Here is a 14,817-nt window from a genome sequence, read left to right as displayed (position 1 = left end):
ATTTTAAAAATATATTAAATTTTACTTTAAATTCTCGAGACATTCGTAATTTTAGAAATCATATATTACTTCTTAAATTGTCAATGTCGAAATTTTATTATAAGTTGATATTGTACTTAAATTTAAATTTGATTTTATATAAACTACAAGTTATTTAATAGTGTTTATGAAAATGTGAAAATTGGAGATGAATATACCATGATAACAATATTTGATAGTTTTCTTAAGAAAAACTGAGTGTTAAATTTAGAAAAATAAACAAAAAAATAAAATATAATAAATGATGAATAAAATGTAATAATAAAAATTTATAAGTGATTTGTAATAATTTATTATTTGTAATATATATAAACTTTCTTCAAACCGAGTCGAGTCGATTTGAGTTATCGAATCCGAGCCGAATAGATAAAAAGCCCGACTTAGCTTGTTTAATTATCTGAACTTATTTTTATGTTCAAGACCAACTCGTTTAAGAAAATAAACCGAACCGAATTTACTTAAATAAATCGATACCGAGTTCACCAACGGCTTTATTCATTTACGCGACACCAACAACGCAAACATACGCGGGTGAGCTAAAACAGAGACTTGTAAAAAATTAATGGATTTTCTATGGGGTGTCAAGGACACACAATAGTTACTAACTCTAATTTCTTACTGGTGGTTGAATAATAAATGTTAATGAACCCCTAAATTCACATCAATTTCACCAATAAAAAGAGTTCATTTTAATTGGAGTTAAAGTCTAATGTGTGCGCACATTAGAAAGACCGAAAAATTATAGTAAAACGGTAGGTTCGATTATCAAACAATTCTTTTAATTTTATAAAACTGTTTTTTAATAGAAAAAAAAAATCTAAATTCATATTCTGTTGTTGATGTAATAAAAAACAGCAGTTAAAAAAGGGTGTCACAACTTTGAAAAAAGTGGAGGGGGATCTTGAAATATCCGCCAGGCATCTCCCTCCTCCCTCCTCCCTCTGTCCCCCAAAATTATCTCTCCCATAGACACGCCGCCTATATATACACACATACATACAAACCATACAGCTCGTATGCGTACCTAACTTTCAATTCACACGACATCAATGTCTGCTATTCAATTCCACTAAATTTCCTTTCTCATCTCTTCCCCCCTTCATTTCTCTCTCGCTCCCCCATTCAGGTAATTTTATCTTATTATAAATTCAATTATATATATTGAATTATTTAATTGTGTGTATTTAGTATGTGGTTTTTACTTGTTTGATTAAAATAGGAGCATGACGAGATCAGTTAAAGCCAATTCAGAAAGAGTTTCGATAGATTCGAGTGAATTGCAGGAGAGCGAGAGAGATTCAACGAATGATATAGGAAAGGGAAAGAGATTGTGGAAGAAAGTTAAGTATCAGCTTGTTGAGTATCACTCTTTGCCTGCTTATTTGAAGGACAACGAGTTCATTTTAGCTCATTATCGATCCGAATGGCCGATCAAGCATATTTTCATGAGCATTTTTTCAATTCACAATGAGACCCTCAATGTTTGGACGTAAGTCTACTTTTCGACATGTTTAAATGTTATCGAATTGATTGTACGTTTTGTGTTTTATGTTTTGCACTTTGAAATGAGTGTCAATTATGTTGATTTGGTATTGATTGGGCATTGATCTTGTTAGATTAGTTGAAAATACGATGATGCTGCCTTAAGTGTATAGTTAGTTGTTGTAAGCTAATAGGCCTTGTGATAAATTAATCGATTATATGAATGTAGGAGGTGTAGGTATAATTTTTGTTATTCGTCTCGGTGCATTCCTAAAAAATCAGAATTAGGTCCTACTTTCCGGTAGATGAGTTGATCTTGTCAGGCCAACATATGATATCTAGTTGAATCTATGATATTGCTGAATTTATGTTTATGTTCAATGTTTGATAAGTACTCTAAATAGTGTTGTAAGCTTTAAAGGTGTCATTCTATATTGTAATTGACTGTTCTTAATTTGTTAGATTTCCATTCGTTGATCTTAGCGAACACTTTTCACTTGAGCAATTGTATATCTGCTCTCATCAGTTTTAAGGTCAGTAATTTTCAAATAATTGTAGGCCTTTGTCTAACTGCAAATAACTCGTTAAGAAATAATGCCATTGTGTAGATAATACTGTTATTAACTGCAATAGATATTTATAAACAAAGATACGAACTAGGGGCAGTGCATTCAATTGAACCAACAACATTATTCCAAGGCCCCAATCCTCTATAGTATAAAGCAAACTTAGTTCATATTATAACTTGTATTTTGCTTAGAAAACACCCTTTAAACTCTTCTAGGTTCTCATCAAGAAGCGTAATTTTCTTTTTGGTGATTTTGCAGTCATTTGATCGGCTTCTTCCTCTTTCTTACTCTGACAATTTATACTGCAATGGAGGTTCCAAAAGTTGTTGATAGTTATACCCTACAACATCTGCATGACGTGTTGAGAAAAGCTGACATGCACAAATTGCGTGAGGATCTTTTGACATGTCTTCCTTCCTTTCCCACCTTTCCAGATCTACACAAATTCCGAGATGCATTGAAGAACTCATCGCCATTGACGGATTTACTAGTATATATATCAAACTGGCATATCGTAGAAATTGTAACCAACTGTTTGCCTGAGAGTTTCTCCCACATCAATCACACCGATGTTTGTGTTCTGGTAAGTTCTTCCTTTTGCTGATATATTGACAGTTGCTGATTTCAAGTAGGCTTACTCAGAGCCCTTGTGGATCATAGAGTTTATTTCCAGAAGTATCTAAAAATATGCCTTAAGTTACTATTAAGTACTTATTTAGCCGGAAGTTCTGAGCACATGGATGCTCAATTAATTTGCATACCAGTTTTCCTTGTCAAATGTTGGGAAAAGAGAGTCAAATGTTGGGAAAAGAGACATGCTGATGAGCTTAAATGCATGGTTGAAAGACTTGTCCTGTTGGTGTTATATAACTATAAAAGTATATAATATAATAACATCAAATTAGAGTGTTTCGTAGCATAGAGCTATATATATTATAACTAAGAATCATGAAAAAGAAAGAGTTTAGTACCTTCACATAAGCAATACAGACTATATTGCTTGAAAGTGGTAGACTGGAGTTGTTTGAGTGATTGGCTTGAATCTATTGTGTGAGTGTTCACGTATTTCATGAATCTTTATCCAAAGGATTTGAATTTTGAAAATAGCTGATAAGGAATTACAAATTTACTACCAATCACGTGTCAGTCCATTTTTTACAGTGCCTCACACTTTTCTGCACTGCTCACCGGGAGTAGTCAGTTGTGATTCTTGAATTAGTTTGAACGTCTATCAGATTAATTTACTCAGGCCTTAAAGCTTAAACACAAAGCCAAAACCTTGTCCTTCATATATATATTATATATATATATATATCTTCTACCTTTTATATGTATTTGGAATGTTAGACTGGTATGCCCCTTTTAGCAACATAACTGATAGTTTCAAATTTCAACGGTTTTACTTTTATGATCTAAATATGTTTATTGACATGAAGATGGCGTGTTTCATGACTGATTTCTGTAGTTTCAGTAATAGAGAACTTTAACTCTTCTCTAGATTTTTTCAGTGGATTATTATTTATTTCCTTTCCAAATTCACACAGTCGAGTTCTAAAATAAGTATGTTCCCTTAACTGAAATGATATCGGTGATTGTATAGCTTAGTTTAATTCGTAGGAATGATGGAGAAATTCCCACCGATATCTCCTTGTTTAAAGTTATCTAAAAAATAATTTTGCTAATTTGTTGCTGAAAGAGAGAGATAATTTTTTATATTTTATTATTTATGCAGCATAACGTGAAGGATGATATGGTGAGCATGATAGCACCCCAGACAACGAGACAGATCACACGATGGCCATTTTATTCCTTCATGGGTGGAGCTATGTTTTGCTTATTGGCAAGCAGTGTGTGCCACTTGTTCTCATGTCACTCCAAGCGCCTGGCATATGTCATGCTCAGGATTGACTATGCTGGGATTGCTGCCTTGATCTCAACATCTTTTTATCCTATCGTTTATTATTCTTTCATGTGCTATCCCTTTTTCTGCATGCTTTACATGGGATTCATAACTATCTTGGGCATTGCCACGGTCTTAGTTTCCCTCCTTCCAGTGTTTGATAGACCTGAATATCGAACTGTTCGTGCTGCCTTGTTTTTTGGAATGGGCTTTTCAGGGGTGGCACCAGTCCTACACAAGCTTATCTTATTTTCACACCGGCCAGAGGCACTGCATACAACAGGGTATGAGATTCTGATGGGGGTTTTCTATGGCATCGGGGTGCTGGTTTATGCAATGAGAATACCAGAGCGATGGATGCCCGGGAAATTTGATATAGCGGGGCATAGCCATCAGCTATTTCATGTACTTGTGGTGGCAGGGGCTTATACCCATTATTGTGCTGGGTTGGTTTATCTCAAGTGGCGGGACATGGAAGGTTGTTAAACATCAGCAGCAACATAGTCTAATGTATGTAATTGTAATGCCTTGAATTGTAATGATTTAAACTTTGGTGTTGTAGTACTTTAAATAATTTTAACCTATGTAAAACCGTTGTGCTTATTACACATGTATATGTCGTTGGCTGCTTTTGGTATTCATCTTTAATGATTAGTTTCCTCGGGTTAAATGTTGGAGTAAAAAGCGCAATAAATGGATGAAACAAAAATGGTTAGGAACAAATGTGGCGAAAAAGCAATTCATGTATTGCAGTATTTTTGAAGCTCGGAAACAGGGGAAAAACCAAGTGAAGTGCTCTTGCCAACTGAAGCTATACCAGGGACGAGAGCCACCCACGCCTGTGTGAACAGCTCATTATGAAGGTTTCTGATGTTATTCAGCACAAGTTATTTGCTGGCTTGTTTGAATAATAATTCAGTGGAATTTCAAACAAAATGTGCCGTAAATAACGAACATCTCCGATGGTGAATAAACTTGTGAATAAACTTTTTACATGATATCCCTTAAACAGAAAAGAGAAATATTAGATATTTAAAATCGGTTGCCAAAACATTTCAAAATGAAATGTGCCATGTTTTAATTAGTCACCACCTCACAAAATAAGATTGACATCCCATACATTTACATCAATATCTCCCATTAAAATAACACAAAATAACATATCATCAAATACCACATTGTAACTATTTTTTGGTCCCAATTCTATAACTATTTTTTGGACCCAATTTTATATCTCTCGCATAATAAAAAATATAGAAAATTTGTAAAAGGATGATACCTTCAATGTCTGAATCAGTATAGACTAGCAATATGCTAAATTATTTTTTAGTATATTAAAAAATATATTTTATTAATAACATCTTCAAATAACTCTAATATACTATTTTTAAAATATAACCAACTTCCGTTGAAATACACTATTTTACGAATTCATCAAGTTTATATGATCAATATTTTATAATATTTTACCCAACCATTTTAACTAACATCGAACATGCTCTAAATATAAAAAAACTAAATTAAGGAATAATAATAACAATAATAATAATTAATAATAATAATAATAATAATAAATGACAAAATTAATACAATTATTTTAAATTTTGGCCTCGACTAAAAATGACAATTGAAAACACGAATGACAGAAACGACGTGGATTGAGTCGTTTAGACAACTAGCTCAACACACAAGCAAAAGAAAACTCATCATCTTCTGAGCTTGACCACCACCATCATTCCAATCACTCCCGATCAAAAAATGTCATGGTTCGCCAAATCACTCGCCAACACTCTCAATCTCAACGACGATGAATCCTCCTCCTCATCCTCTACCCAACCTAATCACGCCGAGTCACCAACTCACCCCAACTCGAATCCACCTGACTCACTCCCCACCGATTCATCCAATCGCGGCGTCAAAGAAGACTTTTCCGAACTCACTAAAACCCTAACTCGTAATTTTTGGGGCGTCGCTACGTTTCTCGCGCCTCCTCCACCATCCTCTTCCGATTCGGACCCTTCCGGATCCGATCCGGATGAATCCGACTCTCCTTTGATCCCGAATATTCGTAACGACTTTGCGGAGATAGGGGGGAAGTTTCGGAGTGGCATTACCAAGATTTCTAGTAATATGGCTGTTGTTTCGGAGATTACGAGTAAGATGGCTTCTAATTTTCTTCAATTGGGCGTTGAGGGTGAGGAGGAGAGGGATTATTATGAGTTTGGAGCTGTCGGTGTTACGGATAGAGTGGTGGATTTCGTTAGAGATGTTGTTATGCATCCCGAGACTTGGTTGGATTTTCCTTTGCCTGATATTGATGATGAGGAAGGTGATTTCCGTTACTTTTAGTTTGTGTTTTTCTTTGTTTTACTGCGTTAAATGTATGTTTTGTACGGTTGATTAAGCTGACTAGATTGAGTGATAGAGTTTATTCAAGATTTTGTTTACTTTATTAAGTCAAAGGAAATGATTAGTTAAGTTAATTTGAGCTGTGTTAATTACATTTTTGTAGAATTTGAGGTTAAAAATTATGGTCTTGCTGTGTTACATGTTGATATCATGATATGAGAATTTAATTTAGATGATAGAATTATTGTATAGACAAATGCACGCTCTATACATTTGAGTTGATATATATTGTTCTAATTTAATATATAAGATTAGAAGCTTTAGAATGTGGGTGTGTCAGAGCGCATTAGTAGAAATTGCATCAATCCCAATTCGTAAACATTGTCCTCGCTATGAAATATAAAAAAGACAATAGCTACCATGAAGAGTGGGTTGTTTTGTAAAAATGTTCCATGCCTGCAGCTGCATATGTACTTTTTTAGTTTTACTGAGTAATTTTGTTTAGCAGATTTTGACATGTCTGATGCTCAGCAAGAGCATGCACTGGCTGTTGAGCGACTTGTGCCAAGATTGGCAGCTCTTAGAATGGAACTTTGTCCAGGTTATATGAGTGAGACTTGCTTTTGGAAGATATACTTTGTACTTTTGCATCCTAGACTTGATCAACATGATGCTGAAGTTTTATCAACGCCACAGGTAAGTCGGTTTTGCATAATGTTAAAAAGTTCTTTTGGTTTTCAAGTGTCTTCCATCTGACAAGCTGTAGTTTGGAAATAGCATATCAGTGCCTCAGTGTCTACTTAGCTTAAATATTAATAGTTAATAGTTAATACTAGAATAGTTGAATATCTGAATCTGTTATGTTTGTGTAGAGTTTGGATGATAATATTTGATTCATACTGGGGCTTGTGTGCCATAAAAAAATTCAGGATACTAATACGCCTCTCAAACTGGAAAGAGAGATGTGTATATCTCTTTCATCAACCTCTGCAAACGTTTGATTTGCAAATTAGCTGGTGCAGGTCAAAACTAAAACCATATGATGGTGTGATAGTATCCATGCCTTTATGGAGCTAACTCTTAGATGTTATGTGGCTTGAACGCATAGAACATATAGCTTTGTGCGCAACCTCTCCCTCCCTTTAAATGGCTTCCATCTAAATCATAATTATTTTCTTGGTTGGTTAAGCTTGCTTTATTTTCTCAGAAAAAAATCTTCTTGTGTATGCTAGGGCATATGGATCTACCCTGTGTATGGTGCTGAAACTTGGAAATTAGACCCACCCATGTATGGTTTTGGCTCTTAAAATCTGTTTCTCTGATTTAAAACCTGTTAACAGAGACCATTTGATCAAGTCAAGATAAATCCTTGCTGCCTCAGCGACTTAGGATTTAACTTTAAACCATTATGGTGGGTTTTGATGTAGGACAAAGAAACTTGAAATTATAAGGAACGGTATAGGAGGCTTTGGAAGCCTATTTGATTAGTTTTATTGGTTATAATCCCATTAGAATATCATACTTTTACTTTCTATGAGTTTTGTACACATACTTTCATGTTGTTCAGGAGATATTGTATATATGTATTAACTGAGGTTGCGTAAATGGACTTCAGTAGCATTTAAGAACTAATATAGCCCTTTGAAGAAAGCAAACTCTGGGATGCAGTAAATAGCAGTCTGTCTGTAGCTCCTATGCTAGGAAGCACAGACACGGCTGGGAAGCCGAATGTGTGTCGGACACGGCTGCTCGTCAATTCGGCACCGACTCCGCCAGGTGGCGTGTCAATACGCAAATGGTAGTATTACATATATATACAACACAGTGGAATATATATACACACTGCATTTCCTTCTAGTTTCTTATATATATACATCTGTGTCTTCTTATAGTTATACATATATTTCTAGGGTTTCAGTATGTGTGTACTTCACGTCTAATTTTAATGAGTGGTTTAATAAGCTTAAATGCCAATGATAATAGCGGTGCAAAGCAAGTAAATGATTCTAGTTTTCCTTTGTAGAGGTATGTAAGAGTTATGGAGAAAGGGGGGAAGAAGGGTGGGATCTTTAGGTCGCAATGGAATTAGGATCAAAGACGAAGGGTGATGTTAGTACTGCTTTGGAGAAGCCTTTTATTGTGGAAAAAGTTTCTACACTTATGAATGAAGTTGTTCCCAACATAGGTGAGGTGTAGCAATTTTAAACAAACGTGCACTTTTGGTCTTGAAGCACAAAATGCAAAAGGCGCAAAGCGACGTAAATGCATACATCTTGCATACATACTAGGCCATACATTCGTATGTATCTTAATCTCATTGTCCGCAGTATATGCATATATACATATGTAGGTAGAAAATTTTCTTCTTGTCTTCTCAATATCACACATATCATCATACATAACCTATATATACACAGTTAAGCATGCATTTAGTTGACACTTGACTTATTTCATACATAGCCACAGCCTCGTATTATGTTCATTATATTTTTTGAATCTTGATATTAAAATTATATTTGTGTTGGTAGTAGCATTTAATATACTTAAAGCGGATATTTAGACACCAAGTAATTTTATATGAACTATTATATACTTTGTCAATATCATACGTATATTTAAAATATCAATTAATTTAACGTGTGCGCCTCGCTTTGATGAAGCACGTGCCTCGCCTTTGCTCCTCACGCCTAGGCTCCAGTAGTTTTGCACTTCGGTGTGCCCAACGCCTTTGACAACACTGCGTGTCCCGTAACGAGAACACTTTGATAATTGGCGAGTCCCCGTACCCGAGTCCGTGCTACCTCGCACCTATGTTTAGACAAGTAGAATTACCGACTATGATATATCTTGATATTTCTTGACAGTCCTTGTGTGTAGTTAGTCTAGAATAAAAAAATGCTGCCTTTACCACTTAAACCATTATTAAGGTGGCGTAGCCAAGGTCAGAATAGTTTGAGATGCACTTTCTTTTGTTTTTTTGCAAAAAGATGGTAGTTCATTAATTCTTAATGCTCCGGAAATATTACCAAGAAGTCCTTGGAAGTAGTTGAATACAGAAGCTTTATATATAGGGCACTACCCCGATGTGACGAAAACTACTGATTCAAGGATACTCTCATATACTTATTAACTTTATCTAAATTTACACTGTCAAATTTGCTTTGTAAGATACCCAGCAGCGTGGCTTGTTAACAATTGTAACCTTGGTAATGCTATATGTTTGTCCCATTATGGTAACAAACTACATGTTTGAATTTTCTAGGATTATTTTTTAGGTTTATGTAGGCGACTTGTGAATAACCAGAATTAGAACTTGATTTAATGCAGATTGTGAAAGCTAGATCTCTGCTGACACAGAATAATTTGAGGAATCATACATCTGCAAACCCAGAACAGAACTACTCAAATAGGGACACTCCATCTATTGAAGAAGACGTGTCACCAGCTGAAAACCTTCCTTCTGCATCGTCTTCAAGTCGAATAAAATCTGTACCTTCTAATACATCTGCTTTGGAGTCGGCTTCCCAAGAAGCATATATCGAGACAGAGAAGCATCCTGTTTCCGTAAATGAAGTCCAAATTGTTGACAAGTCTGTCATCCAAGAGGAGAATGTAGTTCAGGACAAAGAGCAAAACCTGAAATCTATTTCCTCTTCTAACGTCCTTGGGGAAACAGATGAAGATGATGCAGATGATTGGTTGAAGGAGGAAACTTCAGAAACAGTTAGTTCAAGTGATAAGATTATTCCTATTGATAATGATGAGGATGTATCATTCAGTGATCTTGAAGATGAAGGAGATGTTCCCACAAGTTATAAGAAAAAAGACTCGCGAGATTGGGTTGAGTTAGATGGGTCAAAGCAGAATAGGCATGAACCTGAAAACAAGGATTCTAATGACTGGCTCGACCTGGATGAGATTGAAGTTGAATAATTTCAGCCTTGAAGATATATATCTACAAAAGAGAGTTTTTTATGCTCTGCTGTGAATACTGTTTACTGTTTATTGAGTCCATGGTGAGGCCTCAAAGACTTTATATCTGTACATAAAATCATATGTTTTGTGAAGACGTGTCTGCTGTTATCATCTTTCATGTTATTTTCGGAATTCCTGGACTTGATTAAGTTATTATCAGATAATGAATGCTGATGATCTATCTGGAAGAAGGAACCCCTTTTTCAGTGCATTGAGTATTTTTTTTTTCCGTTTATTTGCAAGGAATAAGGATTGTATAGTTTTAAATAATTTTATAAAAAAAATGTGAATGATTTTTTTCAATTATTCTATTTTTGAGTTTGAGAAGAACATGAGCAACTTAAAATAGTTATACATAAATTCTTAAAAGGAATTTGAAGTAGATTTATGTTCGCACTAAATTTTTTATTTTATTTTATAGATTTGTACTACTGCTTGTTCTGGTAGATTCTGTTCAGCTAGTTGAAAAAATTGTTCATTTGGGAAAAAAGGACCTGGGAAATTTGTCCTCAAACACACTATTAATACATAGCTAGATAACGTATTAAAATTACTATCTGACTTGTACGAATGGTCAAAAAAAATAAATCCTATACATAAAAATTAATCTTCTATATATCTATCTATCTATATATACTATTATATTAAAGACGAAACAATAAAACTTTAGTTGATAGCCAGTCTAGTCCCTGTAATTATAATAATATTTAAAATAAAATATTGTCATAAAATAAAATTTAAAATGTAATAGGTTTTTCTATATAATATCATCACGCTAAAATAAAATATATAATCTATTTAATTTAAAATAAAATAATATTCACCCAAAACTAAAGTAAAATTAAAAACAAACTAAATGTAATTAGCGGGTGATAACTCCCGGTGGCGGGGGATCTTTCGCCGCTGTGGGGGTGTAGCTGTCGTGGGGTTCCTACAAAACAACACCGGAAGGGGGGTTTGGGTCCCGCGGCGCCTCCGACGTGAGAGTAAGAACTCGCTTTTGGGGAAGATGAAAATATATATATGAATGCAAGGTGATTGTGTGTGTATATAAGTGTGAGAGAGTGATTAACCCCAAAACCTTACCTTCTTGGGCTATTTATAGCCCAAGGATAGGGTTTTGAGGTTGGTACTTTTAAATCATAGCCCTTAATTCTGGGAGCGGAGGACACCTGACTGGAGTGGATGCTCTACACGTTTCAGTCCAGGACTGGTCGAGAAATGTTTTGAGGATCCTCTGGCACGTGCCTTGATTATTCCCATGATTGATGTGTGACAGTTGTCCCCATCATGTGCTTGGGCCAGTGTCTCACGTGCTGGGATTCCTGAAAGGCATATGTCATAGCCTATTTGTTTATTCGAGGATTTAACTCAACTCAAATAAGAATGTAACAAGTAAATAGTGCTATCGTCAAAGAGATCTCTCAGGGTAACATATGTCAAAGGATTAAGTAACATTGTTTATCTACAGACTTGAGGAATTACTTCACTAGAAGAAGTTCAAGAAATTGATCAAGTCTCAGTGATATAAATCAAGATTGTAGATTTAATCAAGTGACAGAGATCTTGTCAGGGTATCAGATAATTACAGGAATTTAATCTGAAGAAAATCATGTTATCAAAGTCAAGACATGAAGAAACGTCATGGAAGTTAGTCACTCATGAACCAGACAGTACATCGAGTGTCAACATTGAAGTGGTGGAATTGATTCATAATTTTCAGTGATTTTCAGAAGATTGTCAAAAGAGTGGTTACTGTTCAAGAATAGTATTAATTCTCTATTAATTAATTAAGTCATATAATTTAATTAAGAAAATAAATTATATCTACAAAGATTAATTTATTGATTAATTGAATTAATTGGTTAATTAATTCTGAATTAATATTATATTTTTATCAGAATTTATTTTGAATTAATATTCAATATTAATTCAGCAAGACAATCATTTGAACTGGATTGTCATACCGAAAGTCTTTCCAGTTCATTTAAATTGCCATACCGAAAGTTTTTGCAGTTCATTTCATTGTCATATCGAAAGTCTTTCCAGTTCATTCAATAGTCATGCCGATTGTCTTGCTAGATCAACGGATTGTCTCACCGATTGTCTTGCCAGTACAATCCAATTCTATTGATTGAATTAAATGTCAACATCAGCAGATCATTCAAGACAATCATCAATTATTCAATTAACTCAAGAACAGACAGAAGCAGCAGCAGCCAAATTTTAACTGTCAACTGCATTTTAGTTCATTTATTTCTAGTTATTAAAGTTAAATCTAAACCACTAGAAATCATTCTTTTGTTCTTGTGTAATTATCTAGCGGATCAAAATCCCTAGAACTTAATCTCAAATTGTTTTTAGCATTTGATCTTTTTATTGCAAAAATAGAAAAAGTTCATGTCAAATTTATTCTAGATTTGTAATAATTTATTTGAGATTAATTCCTTGTAAATGATACCGTTGTTGTAACACCTTTCAAGTTTAATAAGAGTTTTATTTAACTTGAATTTTGTTTCACTTTTTATTCCGCATTAAATTCGATTAAACGGTATAGTTTGTATTTAACCCCCCCTTCTACAAACATATTGGGACCTAACAATTTGTATCAGATCCTTCTGATTAACGAACAAATCAAGATCCTAGACTTTTGTGATTCTTCCACTCCTTAAATTTTTATTTATTCAAAAATTCATAATGACTTCACAAAAAGTTGGAACCGTTAAAATTCCACTATTCGATAAAGAAAATTATATTATGTGGAAGAAGAAGATGCTCTTGTTCTTACAAGTTGCAAATCCCAAATATCTGGATGTGTTAAAGAAGGGTCCAAAAATTCCGATGGTTATTGAACCAGAGGTTATAGAAAATGATTTTGTAATTACCAAAGCTAGAACCTATGCAAAAGAGCCTGAAGATTTTACTCCTGCTCAAATGGAAGATGCCTCCTTGGATGCCAGCCTTCAATTAATTTTAGTTGATTCCCTTGATTCCTTGATGAACAGACATGTGATGAACTGTAAAAATTCCAAACACATCTGGGAAACTATTGAGGTGATCAATGAAGGCACAGAGGAAGTTAGGGAGAACAAGTTAGAGATCCTAACCTTTGAATATGAACATTTCAAATCCAATCCAGGAGAAGGAATTACTGAAGTGTTCGAGAGGTACAATGCTTTGATCAACAACCTGAACATAAATGGAAAATAATATTCAATCAGGGAGGTCAACAAAAAGTTCCTTTTAACACTGCCAACTCATCTTGAACATAGAATCACTGCCATAAGAGAAGCAAGAGATCTGAGTGAGATTTCTTTGGAAAGACTCTATGGTGTGTTAAAAACCTATGAGTTGGAGCAGATTCAGCAGAAGGAAGTCTACGGGAAAGGTAGAGTGGTCAGCACGTCTACTGCTCTAGTAGCTGAAGAACAACAACAACAACCACAACAACAACAACAATCTCAACAGTCGGAGAGAATGGTACAGTCTTCCAAGGCCGAGGAAAATGTGATAGTAGTAGAATTTGATCCTCCTACTACAAATCAATCAGGAGATGAGTTTTACTCCTTTGAAGAACTGGAGCAATTGGAAGATGAGTCAATGGCCCTGATTGTCAAGAGATTCTCCAATATCAGATTCAAGAGGAATCCCAAGTTCAAGTACAAGTCCAACTACAATAGATTCCAGAAAGTTGGATCTTCATCCTCTAACACCAGCAGTGGTGGATACAAAACAGGGATGGTTGATCGGAACACCATTCGATGCTTTAACTGCAATGAGTTGGGACACTTTGCCACAGAATGCAGGAAGTCAAAGCAAGTAAGGAAGAAATCTTATGACTCTAATCAGAAGAGTAAATCTGAAAGGGCTTACCTGGCAAAGGGAAGAAGCTGGGATGATACTGATAGTGAAGATGAAGAAGTTGGGAATCTTGCTCTTATGACTATTGATGGAAACACTTCATTGTCAAGAAAAGAGGTAAAATTTATTGATGCTGAATTAGTTTATCATCTAGGAGGCTCCTTAGATTGTGCTCGTCGTGATAATGAAATGTTAATTCAACAAATCAAAGACCTTGAGAAAGAGGTCAATGAATTAAGACTTGTGCACATTAATCAAGACAAATTAAAAGAACAAGTATCTTTTCTAGAGAATAGAGTTGACTGTTATAGACAACTCGAAACTATTCTCAAAGATAAGATCACCGGTCTTGAGACTAAGGTTAAAGCTTACTTTAATTCTTGCTCGAAGGCTAAAGAGTTCTACAATAAGCAAGCTATTAATCAAACATCTGGAGTAGGTTATGATTACAATGTTGCTATTGGAGAATTAGGCATAAACTCCCCTCCTCATGTCTGTGCTAAAGGTAGGGAAGTACCACATGTGCTTAAGGGTGTTGATAAACCCCTCTATAAAGAATCAATTGCTGAACCATTTGATGAGACCTCATTTATTATTCAAGAAGAAATACGTGTTGAAGATCTTGCTAATGAGAAGGTTGTT

At 34.8% G+C, this 14,817-nt stretch overlaps 2 protein-coding genes across 2 annotated transcripts; both read left to right on the top strand.

Annotated features, from left to right (window-relative positions):
- The first annotated feature begins 914 nt into the window (after positions 1-914).
- LOC141684384 (heptahelical transmembrane protein 4-like) lies at positions 915-4,619 on the top strand. The gene is made up of 4 exons (XM_074489310.1): positions 915-1,165; positions 1,259-1,528; positions 2,349-2,673; positions 3,823-4,619. The coding sequence occupies exons 2-4, from the start codon at positions 1,263-1,265 to the stop codon at positions 4,474-4,476; spliced, it is 1,245 nt and encodes a 414-aa protein (XP_074345411.1). The 5' UTR covers positions 915-1,165; positions 1,259-1,262; the 3' UTR covers positions 4,477-4,619.
- Positions 4,620-5,640: 1,021 nt separating this feature from the next.
- LOC141683996 (uncharacterized) lies at positions 5,641-10,525 on the top strand. The gene is made up of 3 exons (XM_074488831.1): positions 5,641-6,319; positions 6,848-7,035; positions 9,667-10,525. Exons 1-3 carry the CDS (start codon positions 5,749-5,751, stop codon positions 10,270-10,272), a joined length of 1,365 nt encoding a protein of 454 aa, XP_074344932.1. The 5' UTR covers positions 5,641-5,748; the 3' UTR covers positions 10,273-10,525.
- The last annotated feature ends 4,292 nt before the right edge of the window (positions 10,526-14,817 follow it).

Source organism: Apium graveolens, chromosome 9 (genome assembly GCF_009905375.1).
Source record: "Apium graveolens cultivar Ventura chromosome 9, ASM990537v1, whole genome shotgun sequence".
Classification (NCBI taxonomy): Eukaryota; Viridiplantae; Streptophyta; class Magnoliopsida; order Apiales; family Apiaceae; genus Apium; species Apium graveolens.
Note: the sequence above shows the minus strand (reverse complement) of the source record. Positions and strands in the feature narration are given on the sequence as shown.

What these genes read in the sequence shown, in the direction of transcription:
- LOC141683996 (XM_074488831.1), top strand. Translation starts at nt 5,749, where the DNA reads ATGTCATGGTTCGCCAAATCACTCGCCAACACTCTCAATCTCAACGAC. An exon ending in TGATATTGATGATGAGGAAG is followed by an intron (nt 6,320 to 6,847) that starts GTGATTTCCGTT and finishes TTTGTTTAGCAG; the next exon opens with ATTTTGACATGTCTGATGCT. An exon ending in AAGTTTTATCAACGCCACAG is followed by an intron (nt 7,036 to 9,666) that starts GTAAGTCGGTTT and finishes GATTTAATGCAG; the next exon opens with ATTGTGAAAGCTAGATCTCT.
- LOC141684384 (XM_074489310.1), top strand. Translation starts at nt 1,263, where the DNA reads ATGACGAGATCAGTTAAAGCCAATTCAGAAAGAGTTTCGATAGATTCG. An exon ending in GAGACCCTCAATGTTTGGAC is followed by an intron (nt 1,529 to 2,348) that starts GTAAGTCTACTT and finishes GTGATTTTGCAG; the next exon opens with TCATTTGATCGGCTTCTTCC. An exon ending in ACACCGATGTTTGTGTTCTG is followed by an intron (nt 2,674 to 3,822) that starts GTAAGTTCTTCC and finishes TTATTTATGCAG; the next exon opens with CATAACGTGAAGGATGATAT.